Genomic DNA, 21,900 nt, shown 5'->3' on the forward strand with positions numbered 1-21,900 from the left:
GCAGGCCTGTAGGCCTGTGCAGTGACTGCTGCTGCTCCTTCAAGGGGTTTTCAGTGTCCCAGCTGCTAAATTATTAAGTGTATCTTGTCCCAGTAATACAAGTTGTAATATAGTTGTCACACTGAGATACACACATCTCAAAATCCAGAAAAAGGAAGAGCAGGAGAAAAAGGCGGCAGAACACTTTCTGTGAAGGAAAAATAGTTAACCTTTTTTTATAACTATTGGGCTGTGACCAGTAATAAGATTATATTATTTTTGTAGGTGTAGGGTCATGTAACTGTTCATCAACAGCAGCTCTAAGAGAGGAAACACTGATCACGGGCCCACACCTGGCAGGACAGTTCCACAATGCAGCAACCAGGCACAGGCCCTGTGTGTGTCTCCTCAACAAACAGGAGGCACAACAAGCACCTGTACTATTTCTGTGGGCTACACAGGAAAAGAGCCTCTGCTGCACTGAGGATTCTTTAACAGGTGGAACTTGCCACCATCCAACATTTAATGAAACACCTGCCTCATCCTTTGGGAAGCTGTGCAGTGAGGGAGGCAGAGCAACAACCAGCAGTGCACCTGGTAAGGCAGAAAAAGGCCCTGGGAAGGGCACAGCTGCAGCCCATGTCCCCATGGGAGGGTGAGGGGGGCCCTTTCTGAGCAAGCCAGGCACACTTAAACTCTCCCCATGGTCACTGTTAGTGAAGACAGACTGGGAGCTGTTTCACCTGAACAGGGAAGGGACTGGGACACATCAAAAATCAGCTCCTCTACAGCAAGGCAGAGCTCTGTGGATAGCCCAGCACTCTCCTGGCTGTAGCCAACACAGAAATACTTTTTAACTGCAGCCTCCCACCCACAGTGTACAGCTGCTGCACTCTGAGGGGATGGAACAGAAGTTACCTTTAAGAAAGCAAAGCCTGTTTTTCCAGCCACCACTTATCTACTGCCAGGAGCTAAATCCCTACAGCTTCAAAAAAAGTGGCTTTATTACATGACTGCTTTAAGACATTCAACATGGTGGCCCAAGAAGTGAAAACAAACACATACTAGCTATGCTACCCAGACATGAATTTTTTTTTAATGGAGACACATTGTTGATCACAATTTATTCTGAAGTCATGAGATGCCAGCAACAGAACAGACTGAATCAGCAGGTCAGGCTGGACAAATACTTGACTGTAGCCATGGCTGTTGGCTATGGGCAGCAGCACTGAGTTACGCGACAAGGCAAGTGTTTCTCTTCTACCTTCCTAACAAAACTGCCAGGTAAGGCAAAGGATGGACAGCTACTGAACTGTGGTATAAACCATGCAAGAGTAACAAATGTGAGAATAGGTGTGTAATAAATACTTGATGACATTGGGGGAGGGGGGGGGCAGGGAAGAGGCTCATTTAAAAAAAATTAATCTTCTGCAAGACATTAAAGCTATTTTAAGTATTGTCACCACCACAGTGGGCAATCCAGTCCAGCAGTGACAAATTGGTACATGGATCAGTTTTAAAACAACATCCCTCTTCACATGAAAAGGTTTGAAGAAATTATTTATCCACTTGCTAAAGCTCTGGGGTTAAAGAAGTGATCAGTAATCAACATTTATTTCACACCTAGGCAGAATGACTAAAACTGAAGACTACTGTTCAGCTTCGTCTTCAATTACTTCAATTCTGCGAGGCCCGTAGAGTAGAACATAAGCTATATGCCAGTCTCCACCCCCAGATAACCTCAAAATATCTTCAGGTGTAACAATGCTGACTTTGTCATCATCAAATTTAATCCATTCATCTGGAAGAAGAAGAAGATTACTTGTAATTTAAGTACATAAAAATTGAAACATGCTTAACAGCCCCTTTAATGAGGGAAGCTGTGAAGGGTGGTTAATGGTGCTATAATTTATTACTTTTTTTTACCTTGTTTCCTTTTAACCCAAGACACATAATGCCCAGAGGAACTTGATCTGCCTTGATGTGTTAGCACTGCCTGCAGGTCGTAATAGCCACAGTTATTAGAACCAATATCTGCAGGAAGAGGAAAAAAAAGAGTTAGGCAAGTCTTACATGAATGGTTTTAAAAAGCATTTTTAGCAGCACATAAACCAACGATGCAGTAGCCACTGTCGCTGTGTAAAACCCCCTTTACAGCACAGTTCTAAATCGCTGCGACTAAGAGCAGCAGCTTTCAGCCAGGATAGTCCCTCAGGAAACTGAGAATGGTGCCTGTTTTCACAACATAAATACATAACCCAGATAGAATGCAAAGCTCAATACCTCCTTCACGCACCAGCAGCTGCTGCATTCAGGGTGAGCCATGACCATGCTGAGCCAGGCTGCACCGCCATGCTGCTGAGACTACTCGGGTACAGCGGCTCAACCGCTCTGCCATTACTTCAATGATGCCATTTGATTTTTCAGTGGAAAAAACAGGCTAATTCTGAACATACCAAGCAGGGTGTCACAGTCGCCAACACTCCAGACTCTCCTGTTTCCACTGTGCTCTCGAGTCAGTCAATGCCCCCCCGACTTCTCACACAAACCCCAGAAGCATGGAATGGTAACGAATTTGGGTAAACAAGACCTCCAAAATAATTTCTGCACAGTGTCTTTAACATTGGAGCTTGAATGCCCTAAGCATTCACCCCCCAAAGCCCCCCAAATTAAGGCAACAGAAGTGCCACCACAGCAGTTTTAAAAGTCCAGTTTAAGTTTTTGTTTTGATTTCGGCTTTCTACCACCCACTGACAAGGAAGTGTACAAAACAATTGCACATTACATGAAAATGTCTTTTGATGCACATGTCTTCTATGTATCATCAACTTGTCAGATGGTGACAATTGTCTTTGACTATCTCAAAAGCATTTTGACTTGCCTAATCCTTCCATTCCTTAAATTTCTGTCAGTTTCTGAAAATTAATTTTCAAAGGCATTAAAAATAACCAGGGTTTTCAGAATATGCCACCATCAGTTCCACTTAAACATGAGTAAACAGAAAGTTACTTTAAAACAGATTTACTTCCCTGTACTCACCATCAGGAAAAGAAAATGGTTCATATTTAACTTCTTTCTGTGCACCATCACTTTTACTAGACTAAAGAACAGAATATGCAAATTAATGTAGAATGGTTTTGAGAAAGCTTTAGCACAATCAGACCAAATACCAACTCTCCATTCATTTAAAGATGTTCCTAAGCCTAAATATTTTTCGTTCACCTTGAAACAAGTTCCATTACCTTATTTCTAGCCAGACATCCAACAGCCTCATCTAAACAAGACCACTCTTTAAAGCAAGTATGTAACCATTTTAGCACACATTGCCTAGTCTGTTTACACACCAGATTTACAGTTTGGAGCGCAAAAACAATTCTACAATTGAAGATTTTATTCCTTGTTAGGGACTTGCTAGCAGCAGAAGTGACAACAAGAAAATACCAGAGAAAGATCTCAAAGTGCCAATACCTTCTCTTTTAAAATAGCACTCTTCCCTTGCTCCTAACTGTGTAAAGAGAGATGCAAGCCTTATTCAAATGTTTAAATGAAACTGCCAGCAGTTAGGCCAGGAAAAGAGTAGCAAACTTTAAAAAAATTGGCTAAAACAGTACAGTTTTAGCTCATTTACTTTTTTCTTCATTAAAGAAAGGCAAGTCAGTTTTAGAATATGTAGACAAGGTAGGAGATGAAACCATTACCCAGTTTTTAGTGAATAGTCTTTTAGCTCACTAGAACATATCAGTCAGACACACAGTACTCCCTTGTACAACCCTTTCCAGTTGGTGAGCAGGAAATAGCACCCTATACTCCACTGAACAAGTGACCCACCAGCAAGCAGTAATGTTTGAAAAGAATAATTTTGTGTTATTCACAGAAAACCTTTAGGCATAACACTAGTAAGCAGAAGCACTACATTTTAATACATTTTGAAATAAAAATGTAAGCAATGTGTTTGTCTACAGCATTTACCGTTTCTCACCAGGCAGTCATACCAAATACACACAAAAGATCTAAAGCTCAATGCCAAGGAGTTTGAATGCTAAATAAGAGAACAATACGTTTAAGGAAATCAAGTCTTCTCTAATCTTTACTGGTACCCCAATTTCAGATGTATGACTTATTTAATCAAAACATCCATGAAATTGACAGAAGACTTACATTCTTTGGCTGTTGATTTACTTTTTTGTCTTCTAGATCTTTGAATTTTGATCGGTAAGAAACCATTTTTTCCTGAAGGTCTGGCGTACACAGCTCATACACATCCAACATAAGAGGAAATTTAACATCCTAGCAAGTAAAAAGCATGAAGAATATTAGCATAATTTGGTACTCCACATCAAAGCATTCTCCCATGGGAAGACAACACCAAGTCCAATTAAATGCAACTCTCATCACATTGATCCACTGAAATGTTGCTGACAGTACTTACCTGAAGGGCTAAATACTTTCACAGAAGAGTGTCTGTTTCAGTATAAACAATTATAAATTACTATATTCAGTATAAATATTCAGATTCTTTATTATTAGCTGTCATACTTTTATACTACAGAAATACCTATGCAGGCCTAAGGAAAAAATGCTGTAGAATGACTGTACACTCGCAAAAATGTCAATTTGTGTTATCCAAACAATCTTCTAAAATAGTTAACACGTGCCTTCAATCTTTATTCCCTTGCTCCTCTTGTAAGGAACGGGCATCGTCTATCCCGATGCTCCCTGGGCAGCCTAGGAGGTCTATCAGCCAAGGCCAACAGAAAGCAAAACCAGAACATTTAGCTGTTTGCAGCTGGTTCTTGCATTTGTAAATCAGAAAGCCAGACAATTCACATAACTAATACAGGAAGTGTTTGTTAGCATAAACATTTCTCATTAACCTTACAACACCACCCAGTGACTGAAAGCATGGTCCTCTCCTTAATGAAACATTCTCCTCTGAACGACTGGTGAAGAGACAAAAAAAACCATTCTAACAGCATAGGAACAAATTCACTTCTGTCCCTTACCTCCTCCCCCAGTCTATTTTGGTAGTATAGTTTGCCACACATCATCATCACAAACAAAGCTACTTTGTACTTAAGCAAAGAAACTGCACTGTTAATATTCTAAAACACAGCTTAAAAGCAAACAGTTTAGCAAACAGTCTTCAAGTATTAGTTATCTACCTATAATAAAAACTGATTGAAAAGCATGAAGAGGAATTCAAACTTCAATCCAGAAAACTTACCTTAAGAACTTTGGCATTCACTGATTCTTTCTCTTTGTAAAAAAATCTAACCATCTGAATAGTCAGGTACGCTGGCAAGCGACTAATTTTAGACTAGAAGAAAAATACACAGAAAGCTATTACTTTAGATATTCGCACATCTTTTACACCTTAAACACCGCTCATCCTAAATTACAGGCTATTCTGGGAACATACCTGTACACAAACACACAGAAATATAACAAGGCCTCTTATTTTGAAGCTCTGGATAGTAGTGTACTCAAAGAAGTAATTTTTAACTGGTCTTAAATTTCTTGGTAGAGGATATTCAGATGCTTTATAAACATAATCAAATGCTGTTGCAGCAATAACTTTGTGTTTTGGGACAGAAAATTGACAACAGTTAAAAGAATCATAAAGAGAGCACCAGAAGTACCACTCACAGATTTGATATAGAGTGCATTTCTCTGCAGTGTTGGAGAGAGTTTGGTGATTTCCTCTTGAAGACGCTGTTAAAAAAAAGTTAATAACACATCGTTTATCATAAAACTCAGCTTAAAGAAAAGCACAGCATGGATAAACAAACCATAAACTAAATCTTGTTCTGCTGATCTCTTCCGTTGCTATCAGCCATTACGACACACAGAATTTTGAAATTCCCTGGCAGAAAGACCATGCCCATTCATTTGTTCACCTCCAGGCTCATTCCTGAGCCCTGACAACACTAAGTTTCTCTCTGCAGAAAGTTTAATTCTACAGGAGTAGAACTTGCAACTGTATTTGGTTATGAATGTGTCACGTCACGCCTGGAACACAGCTACAGAGAGTGTGAAGTTTCTTGTGACGGGAATATTTGCACATTTCTCAGCTCCCAGTCTAAAGCAGACAGAGCTGCATATAAGGAGACACGTGATGGTACTCTGCTTCCTGCGACCCTTCCAAATTCCCTGAACTGGCCTGGCTGTTGGTGTTGTGACTCATGCTACAGACAATCCAGCGTTAAGAATTCTAAAAGACCTTTTCAGGCCTGAAAGTGAGGTTTCTTTTTTTGTAATCTTTTTCATTTGTGAGCATTAACTATTTTATCTTACATTTCCTTCTAAATTCTGTCAAAAAAGAAAAAGCAAATACAAAGACTATCCGAGAACCATACAACTTGGTCTAGTCCTGTACAAACCAGACCACTGCCTCCATCCCTGCTCTTACACAAATACTCTGCAAGAGCAGTTACTACAAAGGTTTTGTAGTAGCTCCTCTCCCTGCTCCTTCAGATTCTCCAAAAAAACCTGAAAACTTAAAAATATATATACAAAAAGCATAGACCTTTAAGAAGTTCTACTTAAATAAACGGTTTAAAGATGATGTTCTGTCATGGAAAATAACACCCCCTTCAAAATCTGTAAATGAAATTTAATTGTTCCATCATCTGTTTTTTTTTTTTTTTCTTAGCAACAAAAATGCCACCCTATTTTAAAACTGACTTTTGGGAAACAATTTACAGCATGCTTAAACCATGATACTGCTCAGTCTCAAGTGAAAGCCAGCTGAACAAACAAGTAGCAAATTGGCTTGCACTTGGTTACCTGCATGGGGAAGACCACATCACGGTCAAGAAAACACTTTGTTGAAGCCTGCTTTACGTTAACATGCAATTCATTTTCACTGCCATCTTCCCATCAAACACCAAAAAAAAAAAAAAAAAAGTCTTGGAACTTTGTAAAGCTTGGACAGCAGATGTCTATTCCATGTGATAGAGTAAAAACACAGATCATTTAGAATTTCAATTAAATAGAAGTTGTAATGGCTTACCAATTTTAGTCCTGTAAACAGGTATTTCACTTCTTGATTGATAAAGCAGCTGAGTTGAAGCAGATTCTCCTTTCCTTTAGTTACCTCTTCTTCTTCAGCTTCTGTACATTTCATGCTTCACAAAATTAAGGAAAACCATCATGCACCAAGAGCTGAACTACTGCTCTAGTGAAAACATGCTGAAGAGCACAGTAGTTTAAGATAATCCTGTGCTTGTGCATCAGTAGTACTTTTACTTCTCATAGTACAAAAAGAGATTTGAAACGGCCCTTCCTTCTAACCAATCTGTTCCTTCATGTCTAATGACAAGTGGTAGCTGAGGCAAACAACATATCAAAAAAAGTAAAACAAGTTTTTAATCACCGTTTAAGCTTGTGAGGCCTGCTTTGCTCTTTCTTCCCCCTCCCTCCTCCAACCCCCAGAACACTGATCATAATAACTGGCTGCCAATACCAAGTTATGAAGTCTTCCTGCAACATTATGCTCCATTGTTGCTTACAATTAATAAAAGTTGTTCTATTCCTGCTGCTGGCCAGACTTCTAATTTCTTTCAACACGCACAGCCTGCTTTATCTGCCTTCTATCAGTCCTCTTCACTGAAATGAAGTCCATTTCTTCATTATTTTCTACACATTCTTCTAATCACTCTGTCCAACCTCTTTTTTTTCCATACTTCTACCCCAATCCTTTTTTCTCATCCACTTCCTTCTAACTAGATATTTTTCTGACTGCTCTGAATGCATCTATTTTACAAATGCTGCCACAATCACACTTCGAAGCCTTGCAGCACGACTTTTCTACGAAGCCTCTTCCTCCTGCCATTGGCCTGTGCAGCATTCCTCTTAGCTACTCATTTTGCTCCTCCCAGCTATTTCAGGGATAACAAACATCACAATACAGGGACAGAGATGCATGGCTCTCACCTTAAAAAAGGCCTTTACTCTTCATTACTATCAAGCTGTGAGATACAGTATCTCATTTGAGGGGATGTTTCCTTATTTCAGACAAGCAAAAGGCAGAGTATAATACTTTCTAAAAGTGCTGGTCAGTTTCACAACAGCCAAGATTTTGGGGTGGAGAAGCAGGAAAAGAGTAATACTTGGCATGAGATGTGCCCCCCATGAGGTCATACGCTTTCTGTTCTTGCTATAAAAAAAAGCTACTAGAAAGTTGTCAGCTGCATTAGTTTCTTACTCATCTAACAGTGTGCATCTAATTTATTTCTTAAAAAAAAAAATAATCAACCAAGCTACGTTTTATGCTTGGCATACTAAACATGCACATGAGCAACACTCCCTTACAAGCCAAAAAAGGCTATTCAGGATGATAATTACTTTTATTTGGATAAAACATGTCAGCACCCTTGAGGCAGATAACTGGCAATCTTCTCTGGAAAAGAAATCTGGTATTTAAATTCAGGGAGGTTTTTTCTATAGATTTCCATTACCATTTTTCCTCCCCACAACATCCTCTCTCTCAAAGTATATCCAACATTAACTTCAACTTCTGTGTACTTCTGCAGTACATCATTCCCCCTCTTTCCCAACACACCCCAGTATTTTCTATACTATTCTGAATAATGCTTTTCATCCTCTCTGCATTCAACTGCTAAAATGTGGAATTACTACCATTCTTTATGTCTTGCCTTAGTCTTTAGGATACGCTGTTTCAAATTCAATGCTGAAGAACTGATCAATTAAACTCTTCTTTTTAGATGATGCTGCTGTAGCTCCAGAGTCTGTCTGTAAAACAAATTCTCTTATGATGTAACTTTAAATAGCATGTAAAGACAGTCTTCTTTACAGACGAAATAACCCAATTTAAATTCTTCAAAGCCTATTCCTCCACCTTTCTACAGATGCATTTTCTCCTAGTCAGTCTCCTTACACAGCACAAAAGTTTCAAAACAAATGCATCTATAGCATGCTGTTAAAGCCACCTCGAAGCATATTAGCAAGCAAGATTTCAATCAAAAGCTCACACCTCCCTGCCCCCCAACTTAAACCTGTCTTAAATTTTAGTCTATCAGATTTTTTCCACTGCCAAGACTCTCCAGAAAACAGTTTACAGAGAAAGAAGACAGTCAGTCTGGTAAAGTCTTGGGAAAAACTTTAAGTAATTTCTTATCAGGTTGATTAAGCTAGTTATGTTTGAAATAGCGTTCTTGTAGCCAAGAATGCTGTAGCACACTTTTTTCAGAAAAAAAGTTCTTATGTGCTAAATTCACAGGTTACCAGTGGCAGCTGCTGCACACTCACACTCACCACCACCCTGGTCCAACACAGGCCTTACAAAGCCCAAAGGGAAAGTATTCCTATGGCTCACTCCATAGCGCAGCTGACAGGACATAGGCAGCGTTATGCTCATCAGACACATCAGAAAGCAATTTCACTTACTGGACTATAGACACATGTTAAAGAACTCACAAAACTGATAATCCTTAGCAAAAAATGTGTCAATCACAAGTACAATATTATAAATCCTAACTCTGGTTAGAGTAAGACTACAATTACCTCCATAACTGTATCACCTTCTATGCCTTCCAGCTTCTGCTGTAGTACCCTCATCATCTGCACCCAGCACTCATTGGCATCCTAGGAAAGGCACAGAACATTAAATCTGACTAGTAGCATTGTGATTTTGTAATATTAAACCCATCGATCTTTACACTATAAAACCAGATGTAAGGATTCCTTAATTAAGAATTTCTCCCTATTCCACCATACATTTTCAAAGCTAGCACTTGATAATTGCATTCAACTTTTCTACGTGATAGAAAAGCAAACACTTTACTGGGATTAATTATTTTCATAGGAGAAGGAAAGTTCTTAAATATTCTTGTTCTCAACTTCCAACATACTATAGAATTTTTAAACAAAAAGCTAGTAATCGGTCTTTACCTGTTGAAGGTACTGGCCTTGATCACCTTTCTCTGCAAACTGTGGGAAGGCCATATGTAAAAACTGCAGGAGAATGATAGGTGGGATACTGGAGGAAGTTTTATCCATGGAATCAAACAAGTCTCTAAGAGCTTGAAGAAAAAGTGAATGCTTTGAGAAGTGGAAAAACAATTAAAACATGGCAGGAAGTTTAAAAAGAATAGTAAAACAGTAGCAACATTTAAAGACTGATCATTTAACAGTGTCCAATTTGATCTTTCCAAAGCAGGACCAAATTTTCCAGGAGGCATAACAGGTGCACCTAAGATCTCATTTGTGAACATGACTTTTCAAGCGTAAAGATGACAATTCTGAGAGCATGGCACACAGTGCCTTGTCTTTCCTGGCTGCTAACAGAGAAGAAAAAAAAAACCCAAACATTTTTGAGCAGTTAAGATTTCATTTGAAACACATCTGAGGAACAGTGTTTCCAAAAGAGGACTACACCTAGAGAAACCAGAAGGCACTCACAATCAGTCCCCCAGAGCAGCTTAAGCTTCACCTACTGGGGAAAAACTTTCATTTTTCCCAACTAAAATATCTAGAAAATACTCATGCTTAATTTAAGACCCAGGAAAACAAGTATGTGTATGCATACGTGCAGAGAGTTCATAACTATGTGCAGTTCAATGAATGCTACTGATTGCATGACAATACACATGGCTTTCTTTTTTGCTCCAGACACACTACTATCTATGCCTTATTTACCCAGGTTACAACATTTTAAATCCACAAATCACTTCAGAGACACCTGTTAAACCTCACAACCATCCTGTGAGGTAGGCAACAGTCTGCAAGGTCATTAATTTACAAGTGGAGAGACTAATGAATGATACTCCTGAAAAAGTAAATATAGGCAAGATTACAGGGAACCAAGGTCAGTTGCTTCCTCTCTTTAAGAAGTATCTTCACTCACCTTGATAAGAGGGACAACTGATATGACACAGCAATTAAAAAAAAAAAATGCCATAAGTGTCATGCAGGAGTTCTTGACCAGCTCAGCATCAAAGAATTGACTACAAATTACTTAAACTATTAAGATTCCTAAAAAGCAGAGCTGTCACCTTAAAAAGAACACAAGGGACACGAAGTAAAGGCAGTGAAAGGGGAGGGGCAGGCATGGTTGTACAGAGTAACCATTGAACTTACCACCCCAAAATTCGATCAGCAGGCATACCCACAAACTGGACCTTTCCTTCCTTATATTGTTTTGTTTTTCCTTAAATGGACTGGTAGAAATCTCAGTGTCCTGGCCCAGCATCTTAGTGGGGCAATGAAATAGAGTAAAAAAAAGAAAAAGTGGACAAGTAGTACCCTTGTTCAAGTGTAAGGGGTCTAACTAGAATTCTAGTTAGAACTTGAGGATACGGGGCCATCATGAGCTCCCATACTGTGAGCACCCAGATCACAACAAAGAGTAACTTTCCTTTTGAAGACACTACTTTCTATTTCAGTTATGAAAACTGGATCTTTAGGGTAAAGGCTAAGACCACTGATAAAGCATCAGATACCACCTTAACAATAATGCTCAGCCAATAAATCACATTAAAAAAAAATAAAAATCAATGAAATACATATTCTAGGATTATGGCGCTAGCCTGACATTAAGTGAAACAACTGCACAATAAAATACTTCTACACAAAATGATCAAATCAACAGATGGATGGAGTCTGCTTTAGGAAGTTCCAATTACTTTATGCCTACACAAAAAGCAGTTGAGAGAGGAATGATTTCTATCTAAGCCTAGATCACACTTGAATATATTTTTCCTAGTGTGCAGCTGGGTAATACGCAGAGATGTATGCTTTGCAGCCACGGTCAGAATAACCTTTAAAGATATTAACGACGTAGCAAAATGAATCCTCCACTGCTAGCAGATCTGAAATTTCTAAGGTGTATGCGCTAAAGAAAAATACGCAGCGCTCTAACTGCAATTTTCATCTGCATTTAGCAGGAAATCACACACTAGCCTAAAACCCTCTGTTCTACTCTAAACACCAACCTGCAGTAATGTATTGAGCAGAGGCCATTTCTCCTGAAGCTCTTAAGGCACCACCATACCTAAAAGAGAAGAAAATGATCTGTATGCAATTAAACACAATCGAGAAGAGCAGACAGGTTTTTAAATCATAAAGCAGGCAGCACCTAGATGTATTCAAATGTATCAAAAGAAATCAATCACCAAAACAGAAGTAACCGAAGATAAGATTTACTCAAACTTGCCTCAAAGTCTCAGCTATTTTGCAAGCACTGCATGGAAACAAAGGAAAACTGGCATCTGTGAGACAATAAATAAATGCAGACTGAGAAGTCTGGATACATCCCTGCTGCTTCCTTAATCCAGTTGCCTCAAAGACTCAATCTGTTTTTAAAGGAACTGAGAAAAAGTCTTAATAGAAGCTACCCCATTTCTGAAACATTTGCTTCTTCAGATACAAGGAAAAAATCATTTTCAAGGATAGAGGCAGAAAAAATGCATGGATATGGAGGGCAGGCTTGCTTCTTGCCTCCACAGCAGAAGCAAAACAGCAAGAGCAAGATGTTTTTCTTGGGAGATATTTCCTACACTGAAAAAGTATGGGAGTCCACCCGTATTACTAGAACTTACCCCTCTTCTCTGAATGATTTTTTAATTTACCACCTGCATGAGGAACAGAATGGCCTCTTCTAAGCATATACAAGCCTTCAAGCAAAAGGAGGATCTCATGCATTCTTTAATCTCCGACTGAACTTGAAAAATTCTGTCCATTGCTAGATGATGAGCAGGAAACTTTCCCCCTGACATGCTACAAAACAGGGAATACCCTTGCAGAGATCAATGAAGCAGCTGGTGAGAAATGAAGCCATAATAGTAAGCTTTCCCATGTGAGTCCTTTCACCTCTCTCCTACTGCCATATACCCTTCCACACTCATCAAGTCAGGAAGACCAAATAAAGGCTAAGTCTCCAGGGGAAAGCAGAGGCTGCGAATCTGACTTCCCACAGACAATAAGGCCACATCTTGTATTGCAGTCTGCCAGTTTCATAGGGTACATTTTGACATTTGGTATGTTAAATATGTCAAATACTCTGATTCAGTGCAGTAACTCAGAGTCCTTTACATGGAAATAATGAGACTTTCCTAAAATGACAACACTGAAAAACAAGACAAAGCTTTAAAACAGTTTCTGTACTTCACAAATAGTTCTCAGTGCTAAATAATTAAAGTTCACCTGCTAACAGAATGAAAAAAAAATTATAACTACTTAATAACTAGCGTTTACAGTAACCTATATCCAGTTGGGTACCGAGGTATCAAGAAAGCAGCATATTTTGAAGGAATTATGTTAACCCTAAGATGGCAATGCTCTACCTGATGATCACATTTTTAAAATACTGATGGTTCTCTCATTATAATTTATCTGGAGGACAAGTTCAAGCTTACATTGCCATGTATTCTTTAACCTAGCCTTCATGATTTCCAAGTTTCTTGTGGATTTCTCACCAAAAAACCTGCCCATTTTGACATTTCAGTCCAGAATAACAACAAAAAAAATTCAGAAATGTTATTCTACATCATAACAAATGAAACAAATTCCATAAGGGCACGTCTCCTGTTCCCTACACATCTACACGACAGTAACTCCAGCTTATTCTGGTTTGCTGCACAGTAACGCCCATGGTCCTATCTCAGAGCTTCCAACTGTACCTCCAAGTACCAAATGTTGGTAACATCAGAATTTCATAGCTGAAAACACATTGTGCAATAAAGCCATCAAAAAAACCCCCACCATTCCTCAAAGGACTCCCATACATTTATTTTCTACAGAACAAGACCATAGAAACTAACACCAGCAAACAGGGTTAGGAGTTCAGTAACTTGTTTAAGCATTTTAAACAATTCTTGATAGGAACTATTTTTTAACTAGACAAAACACATTCTCTCCCACTAAAGGCCAGTTCCAACAAATACATAGTCTTATGTTCTTTAAAAAGTACAGACTAACACAGTCACAGGATAAACTTTAATCGATCATTATGCTAATCTTGAATAGATTTAAATAACAGATTGTTATGGTAATCCATACCAGTATTAAGACGATCGTTCCACAAAATATCTATTTCCTAAGCTAAAGAAAATGTTTTAGTCATGGTATTTTTGTACTGAATCCTACCTTTTAAGGGCCTCTTTCACTTCTGGCACTGAGCGGATACACTGAACCGTAGCATTCATGTAACAAGTGTTGCCAAGGTTTGTCAATCCACATGGTAACTCCATCTACCAAAAAATTTACAGGGGTGCTTCAAAGTCTGAGAGATGTGCAACCATTTTTGTATAAATGCTATAATTTCACATCAAATTCTAAGAAAAGGAATGATCAGAGATGTGTAAAATCTGGAATGTTCCGTCAAACTTTATGAAGTTTCCCTGATCCATTTTCTGATCATATTAATCATTTCACCAGTCGGTGCTTTTAGAGGACATTCAGGAATGCTTTGTGGTTTTTCCTGTGCATGTTTAGTTTAATGAACATATTCTTCAAGCAGGCAGTCACTCAGAAAGTTCAATTATAATCTCATTCTAGTTTTGACCTTAAAATTCTATTTCCATGAAATTTCCACATGAATACATTTGTTCTAATTAAAATCAGTTTTCACTAAAACTCCGAATGTGATGAAGTTCATAGTTAGAAACAGAAGCATTATATAAACTCCTCTCCAGAAGTCTGCAACAGATCATTAATTTGATCCTTTCAGACAACTTATGAATTTCTAAAGTTTTGACAAATGTGAAGGCCAACTAGTAATTAAACTAACCAGTTTCAAAACCAACTATAAATCACAATATAATAGCAGTTTTGGTTTTTTTTTTCTTAACTTTTAATCTTGCATATTTGAGTGGTTGTCAGGGAAAAGCATGTAGTTTAATGAAACTAAAGCAGTACTGTACACCAATACCATGTACTTATTTTAGGAAAAGATAATTTATTTAGCTGTGTATTCCATTTTTAATGAATACACGTACAGACAACTGAATTTTGACTTGTAACAAAATCTGAATGAGAAATGCAATGTGGCCAACTTTTTCAAAATGTTACCTGACATTGAATTGTCTCCCTGTTTGCCTCTCATCTATCTCAAAGTCTGTGTATAGGGTTAGTCAAGAAATACATAAACATCCCTCATCTGCTAGTGCCATGGAAAGCATTAAATACTGAAGCACAAAACCAGCCCTAAACTACCGATCCATTTTCACACAGACATGCATAGAAGTATTCCTATTCCGCATGCACAGTTGACAACAATTGTGCAACTGTTTTAAGTATGACAAAGAGCTCCTAGTTCAAATGACTGATCAGAAAATTAAGCCTTTCAAATTGTAAAAAAGGAAACAACTCAAACAGAAGTACTTCATTTTAAAAAATAGATTAATTATACTCTTCCCATAAAGGAAAACACATAATCTATTCCACGAAATGTCAAACTTATTTTCATTTTTCAGAAAGAAAAGTTTACCTAATACTACTAGCAAGGACAAACAAAACCCCAAACACACCCCACCCCAAACAAAAACTAGTTTCCCTTCACAGATATGAAGGAGGCAGGAAACAATTTTGCACATCTAAGAGCCCTTATTCAGGCAAAGTTCAGGACACTAATACAGCAAGGGCAATATGGGTTTGTCTTTAAAAACATCATCAACGCTATTTTTAGAAAATTTACTAAGCTGCCTGCTTAAAGAAAAAACAGCACTAGTTATATGACTTTTAAATTAAATTCCAGACTTCTCATCACTGCTGCCATTGGGTCATCAATGTAAATTTGCATTTCTTTCAGGAGCTATGAATGCTTGTTCTGGTTTTGGCTGTAAAACTTTCTTCCTAGTAGCTGACACAGTGCTGCGTTTCCGATTTAGTGTGAGAATAATGCTGATAACACACTGATGTTACAGTTGTTGCTAAGTAGTCCTTATTCTAAGTTAAGGATTTTTCAGTTTCCCCTGCTCTGCCAGCGAGCAGGTGCACAAGCCGCTGGGAGGAAGCGTGGCCAGGACAGCTGACCTGGACTAGCCAAAGGGCTATTCCGTACCATAGGACATCGTGTTCAGTCTATAAACTGAGGGGGCTGGCTGGGAGGGGCAGGTCGCTGCTCGGGAATCAGTCGGCGGGTGGTGAGCAATTGCACTGTGCATCACTTGTCTCTTCTTGGGTTGTATTTCTCTCTCCTTTTTTTATTATATTCCCTTTCATTACAATTATTATAATAATATTTTATTTTAGTTATTAAACCATTCTCATCTCAACCCACGAGTTTTACTTCTTTTCCCAACTCTTCTCCCCATCCCATTGGGAAGGGGAGGAGTGAGCAAGCAGCAGTGTCATGCTCAGTTGCTGGCTGGGGTTAAACCACGACAATGCTAAATAGACATTACAGTTTCAAAATTCACTTTTAAGCAACTGCAAGCATTTTAAAAACTTGCCATTATTCAAAGGTTTACAAGAAACCAAAGTTTGAAATATGCTTACAGCTGAAGCCAACTGCTCCTCTGTCATGTCTTCTACAAAGACAGGTCGAGCAATTGGCTCTTCCGGGAGCGCATCTGCAGAACCCATCATTAATAAGGTCATCCCCTGGAAACACAATAAAAATTGTAATAAGTATTTAAAGGCAGTTATTTCAGCTTAAAAAAATAAATAAAATCATTAAGCTCTTGACATATTTCAGCTATTTCCCCCAAAATAAACACAATCTTTCTCTTAGTTTACAGAGCTGATAACGCACTGTTGTTTCTTAAGGGTATACCTTAACTTTCTCGCTGTCTAGAAAGTACTTACTGAGAACAATTCCACAGTATTATCTGTGCTAGACATTTCCACTGAGCCCGGTGAGCTTGCCAGCAGCTGATAACGCAAGATTCCAATCGGGCTAGATTTAAGATTTATGGAATACCCCAATGTGAAGTGTTCAGAAAGCTCCCTTCCTGATGAACCACTAGGGATCGAGCATCTTTGACACTTCAGTGCAAATATTCCTCTTTCCCTTAAGACTTAGAAAATACCTTGGAACCAAGGACAACCAAACAGCATAATTCTGATTTGAAAGAAGCTGCAATGTTTGAGCTTCTCAAATGACACAGTCTCAAGTTCTCAAATTCAGAATTCTCTAAACAACCAACAAAAACATCCCTCATCTTTAGCCTAGAATCTGGGGAAACACTTCACACAGATGTGGGCAATAATGAGGACCACAGCTCTGAGCTGGGAATGGGTTTTTTTCCACCTGAAAAGGAAGAGGGAAGGGAAATGCCATCCTTTGGTCTGGAAAGTTCTGAGGACATTAAATTAATTGAGAAGTGAAAAATAACCAAAATTACCTTGTCACAGTTTAGCATCGGGACTAACATTCAAAGGGGGGGTGGGGGAAGCAATCAAGTTAACCATGCTTGCTGGACTAGCATAAGGAAAAGGAATTTTTCAGCACTCAACAGAGTGGCTCTACACAATAAGATCTATCAAAGGGGGAGAAAATGGTTATCTGGTGCCCTGAAAAATACACTGTTAAGGAAAAGGACAGACGGAAAGGACAGACGGACGGACGGAAATGCTCCCAAGTACTTCAGGAAGATGGTGTAATTTCCCTACTGATGCCAAAAAAGGTTTTTTTACAAATCAATGGTGAGAACTTTGTAAGAATGCTTAGGTATGACAACTATAAAATTATTTTTCATCAAGGTCTGATTTTTAAGGAAGTGTTACCCATTCAAACAGAAACAGCAAGAACTTTAAATTTTACTTTAAATGCCAAAATAAAAACCAAACTGGTAAAATTTAGTTATTCCTCAGAACTTACATTCTTTATTTTTATGTTCCCCCAGTCATCATCCTGTATTTGAAATGAAATAAAAGACAAGTTAATTATATTGCAGCAAAAGACAAGCAAGCACCTTCATTAATATTAATCACATATTGCTAAATATACAATTGTGTTTCATCCAAGATTTAATATTAACTATTTACACATCATCAAGACTTGTCTGACTAAAATAAAAAGCAGCCAAGTTCATCATCATCAATTAAGTTCTTCATCTATTGTTCAACACTGCTTAGATGCAAACAACTTTTTGTAGGAAAGTTGCCTGTATCGCACTACACCAATAAGCCCCCAGTGAAGTAGCGCCGGAGAAACTTTTCTCAAACAAGCTAAAAAGCAAAAAATTGCATTCAGATTCTGAACATTAAAAAGGAACGGAGAAAAAAAAACCACCAAGCAGAGTAGTGTTTGGTATAAAAGAGTGAAGAAGTGTTTAAAAACAGCAGTGTATCTCCCAACCATTTAGCAACAACCTTTCACTATTATTTTCTAGTAGTAGGCAATGAATCATACAGAATTATTTCTGAGAAGTGTAGTCAGTTTAACACATACAATGAAAGATCTTCTGAAGGAACACTCAGAAATATGGTCATTGCTCGTTATGTTATAATGTAGTAAAGTTAGAAATAATATGAAAAAAACATGGATTTTTACCTTCAGAGTTCCTCCTTTAACCATAACCTTCTGTCTAGCTGGCTGAACTCCAGTCAGTGCAAACAACTGGGCTTTGAAGACCATTGGAGGTTCATCGGTGTTAAGCTCCACACCATCAAATTTCTCTTTTCCCCATTTCACGTTAACTGCAAATAAAATGGTTTGAAACTAGATTATTTCCTAATATACAAGAACATAATTACCATGATCAACCCAGTATTTCAAATTTCAGACCTTACACCATCTCAAAACATTCAGTTTTAACTCTTAAAACTTGTCAGTAATCAAGCTAAAGGACACTTTTTCTACAAGGTGTCTCAGTCATCAGAACATGCTGTTTCCAACAAGTCTAAAAATATCCTATAAAACAATAATAATCAACACATATACCGGGGAACTTTACAAGTGATAAATGTGTGTAACAGCATCACAAATTCTTTGGGCAAATCTTCACAAAAGCAGCTCGAAAGCAACTCTCTCAATCTCTTGGCACTGTTGATTGCAAACAAATTTCCAAAGGAAGTCCATATGTGCGATTCCAGTTCAGTTTTCCATAGCATTTCCGTGCTCCTTCAACAGCAAACAATACCATGTTCTTTAAAAGCAAGGAAACTGACAGCTGTAGTTTTGCCTACCAGTATCATTCACGTGGAGCTAAATGGGGAGGTAAGCATCCATCAAGACAAGACCCATAACATAACAGACCTCTTGCTTCCTCTCAATGGAAAATTAACCTCACAGCGCCATTTACAACACCATCACTGCTACCCTCCTCAGTTTTGACAGCGTTCACACAAACAACATACCTGCGTGCGAACACAGACAACAGCACAAGGGCTAAGGAGTCGCCTTCTGTGGATGGCTTCTGTGCACATCACTAGATTTGGCTAGGTTTGGTGGGTGAACAATGAATTGGAAATGAAAAGACAAAGCAAAATATGGCAGAATACATGGGAAATTATTTTAAAATGTATTTGCATTTGCAGCTCCAGAAGCCCTGACCCCTGTATAGGTGCAGGACTGGAATTAAGAAGTGAAATTTGGTCACGCAAAATGTAACTCTTGACTCTGGAAATAGGATCGCCAGCAGAAACATTAGGCAGAACGACACAGAGGCACGTTAGCTTCACTTTGGTAAAGCCAGCACTAACCAAGAGCAGACAAAAATGCCTGGAATAAACAGTGTTTCTAAAGAACAGTTACACATCTGTGATCACTTCCAATCTCTATCATAGGTACACAAGGCTACTTTAGCATGCTGCACTTTTGCTGAAAATCTGCAAAATATAATGCACAGTAATATCCTATGTGCACAGTAAGTGGCTGAAATAGTGTATTTTTAAGAAAACCATATCCTTCCTTCTGCCTGTGCTTTGGTTTTAAGTAAACATACTACAGCAACTCTAGGGTTTTTTTCTAACACAACATCCTTAAAAGTTGTTATTTAAAAAAACCTTCCAAGAAGGTTCAGATTTCAGATGTATGCCATGCTTGTGATGGGTAATAAGGAAGAATAACCAAAGCTCAGTCTAAATTAGCCTACAAAGCAACTCAAATGACCGGCTTTTCGGTATTTCTAGCAAGAAGTACCTTCTGATTTGCCCAACCTTCTGATTTTTTAAAAAACACATTTAAGATCTACCAAGCACAAGTCTTTTCCCATTTTCTGGGAAGACAACCCACTCAGTCAACGACAAAAGTCAGCTGCACAGTCTTTTAAATTTTGCATTTTTGAACAGTCATGCATCCACCACTAAACATGCAAAATAATTAGCAATTATTAATCTGCCGTGCCACTGGTTTTGACAACTCAGCACTCAAAAGGAGGATACTGAAGAGCATGATAGTCTTCAGAGATTGCAACCAAAACTTTACCAAAAGTTTCCAAACTAGAAAATTGTTAATTTGAAAAGAATGGAAACTAGAAAAAGGAAGGACGTATTTTCCACACTGAACAGAAAACACAGCTTATACAGATGCCCTAGAATTCAGGAGAAGTCCTGTTATACTGACATCAGGATCCCAGTTTGCCAAGCACAATTAAAATAGCGGAGAAACAGGTCCACAAGTGTATACTGAGGCCTTCTGCAACCTGTTCCTCACATACTAAGAAGCCCCGAGAGGCCAGACCTGTGAAACATAAACAAGCCAGTAACTGGTCCTAGAAGTGTCACTGCAGTCTTCGCTAGAAACTTTGCTTCACGGCAAGGAGGGCGAGTGGGATGCGATGCAATTTCAGAAAATTTTAACTCCTCTGGTTTTAACTAGGAAAAAATAGATTTAAAACAGCGGAGGTGCATGCACCCAAATAAATTTAGAGGCGCGGATGCAGAATCACGGCTCACTTGACAGCAACACTCACCTTAGTACAAACCGAGAAAGCGCAACGCCGAGGTACGATCGCACGCGATGGGCGTACGACACCCGTTCGCAGGAGCGAGCCTTCCCGAAAGGGCCCTCCCGGCCACGAACAGCGCTCTCCCCTCGCCCCAGCGGGCCAGGCCGCCTCCCGGGCCGGGCCGCACCTCCCAGGGAGCTCCCGAGGCCGCCCTGGGCCGGGCCTCCCCTCGCCCATCGCCAGCGGCAGGGCCGCCAAAGGAGCCTCCCGCTGCCCCTCAGGAGGCACCGCCCGCCTCCACCCGCGCGGCGGCGGGAAGGGTCTGACGGGGGGCGGCGGGGCCACCCAGAAGGGCTCGTCGCTGAGGCAACGGCACCCGTAGGCGCCGCGCCGCGCTGCGCTCCCCCCCCCCGGTGCGGCCGGGCGCGAGCGGCGGGGCCGGCTCACCTGAGAAGAGCGGCATGGCGGAGGAGGCGGGCGGCGCGCCGTGTCCTGGGAGAGCGCGGTGGCGGCAGGGAAGCGGAAGGGCGGCGGGGAGCGACGTTAGCGAAGAGAGAGAGCGAGCGGGCGGGCGATGGCGGCAGCGACGGCTCCGGCGCGTCCCTCTCTCCCGCCCTCCCTGCCTCGGGGTCTCATTCAAACCGGCCCCTCAGGATGACGCTGCAAGCGGGGCCCGCTCGCCGGAAGCGGGGCGGGCTGCGCGCGCACCGCCGGAAGGGCGGGGCGGGGCGTGGCGAGGGCCGCGCGGCGGGAGGGTGGGGCGGGCGGCGCGGCCGGTAACGGCTGAGAGGGCCCGGGGGAGCGGGGCGGGGGGGTGCTGCCCTTCGGACCGGAGAAGAGAAACCGCCAGGAAAAAGCCCAGGAGCGGCTAAACCTGCTGCGTGCGAACCGGGCGCGGAGCCGCCGCGTAAGGGGTGCGGGTGGGGGGCGGAGGGGGGCCCGCTCCCCGCAACGGGCGGGAACCGGAGCATCGGCGGGGAGGGCGGAGTGCTGAAGGGCTGAGACGGGTCTGTGGGCGTGGTGGGGGACTGCCCAACAGCCGGGGTTGCACAAAGGCGGCGGGCATGAAAAAAAGAAAAGGCTGGTGGGGGTGAAATACGTTTTGGGTTATAGGAAAAGGGGGAGT

The 21,900-nt window shown here is 40.3% G+C and overlaps 1 protein-coding gene across 4 annotated transcripts; it reads right to left on the reverse strand.

Annotated features, from left to right (window-relative positions):
- Nucleotides 1–1,048: 1,048 nt before the first annotated feature.
- Nucleotides 1,049–21,467, reverse strand: USP14 (ubiquitin specific peptidase 14). Of its 4 annotated transcripts, none has more exons than XM_074879168.1 (16): nucleotides 21,222–21,467; nucleotides 18,437–18,582; nucleotides 17,762–17,794; nucleotides 16,438–16,542; nucleotides 14,086–14,189; nucleotides 11,934–11,992; nucleotides 9,892–10,022; nucleotides 9,505–9,585; nucleotides 8,654–8,733; nucleotides 6,992–7,106; nucleotides 5,626–5,691; nucleotides 5,204–5,296; nucleotides 4,138–4,266; nucleotides 3,019–3,079; nucleotides 1,906–2,013; nucleotides 1,049–1,780 (listed from the first exon to the last, which is right to left on the reverse strand). In XM_074879168.1, the coding sequence occupies exons 1-16, from the start codon at nucleotides 21,235–21,237 to the stop codon at nucleotides 1,629–1,631; spliced, it is 1,479 nt and encodes a 492-aa protein (XP_074735269.1). In that variant the 5' UTR covers nucleotides 21,238–21,467; the 3' UTR covers nucleotides 1,049–1,628. The 4 variants fall into 4 exon arrangements, with proteins under 4 accessions (XP_074735269.1, XP_074735259.1, XP_074735287.1 ...); XM_074879158.1 differs by having other exon boundaries at nucleotides 9,499–9,585; XM_074879186.1 differs by lacking the exon at nucleotides 21,222–21,467 and adding an exon at nucleotides 20,799–21,190 and having other exon boundaries at nucleotides 9,499–9,585.
- Between the last annotated feature and the right edge of the window lie 433 nt (nucleotides 21,468–21,900).

This window comes from Strix uralensis, chromosome 1, assembly GCF_047716275.1.
Source record: "Strix uralensis isolate ZFMK-TIS-50842 chromosome 1, bStrUra1, whole genome shotgun sequence".
NCBI classification, from domain to species: domain Eukaryota; kingdom Metazoa; phylum Chordata; class Aves; order Strigiformes; family Strigidae; genus Strix; species Strix uralensis.

Bases quoted from the DNA above. Each gene is read 5' to 3' on its own strand.
- USP14 (XM_074879158.1), bottom strand. The intron at 9,586-9,891 runs GTAAAGACCGAT...TGCCTTTCCTAG, and splicing joins AAGGCCAGTACCTTCAACAG to GATGCCAATGAGTGCTGGGT. The intron at 5,692-6,991 runs GTAAGCCATTAC...TTTTTTTAACAG, and splicing joins TGTTTACAGGACTAAAATTG to CGTCTTCAAGAGGAAATCAC.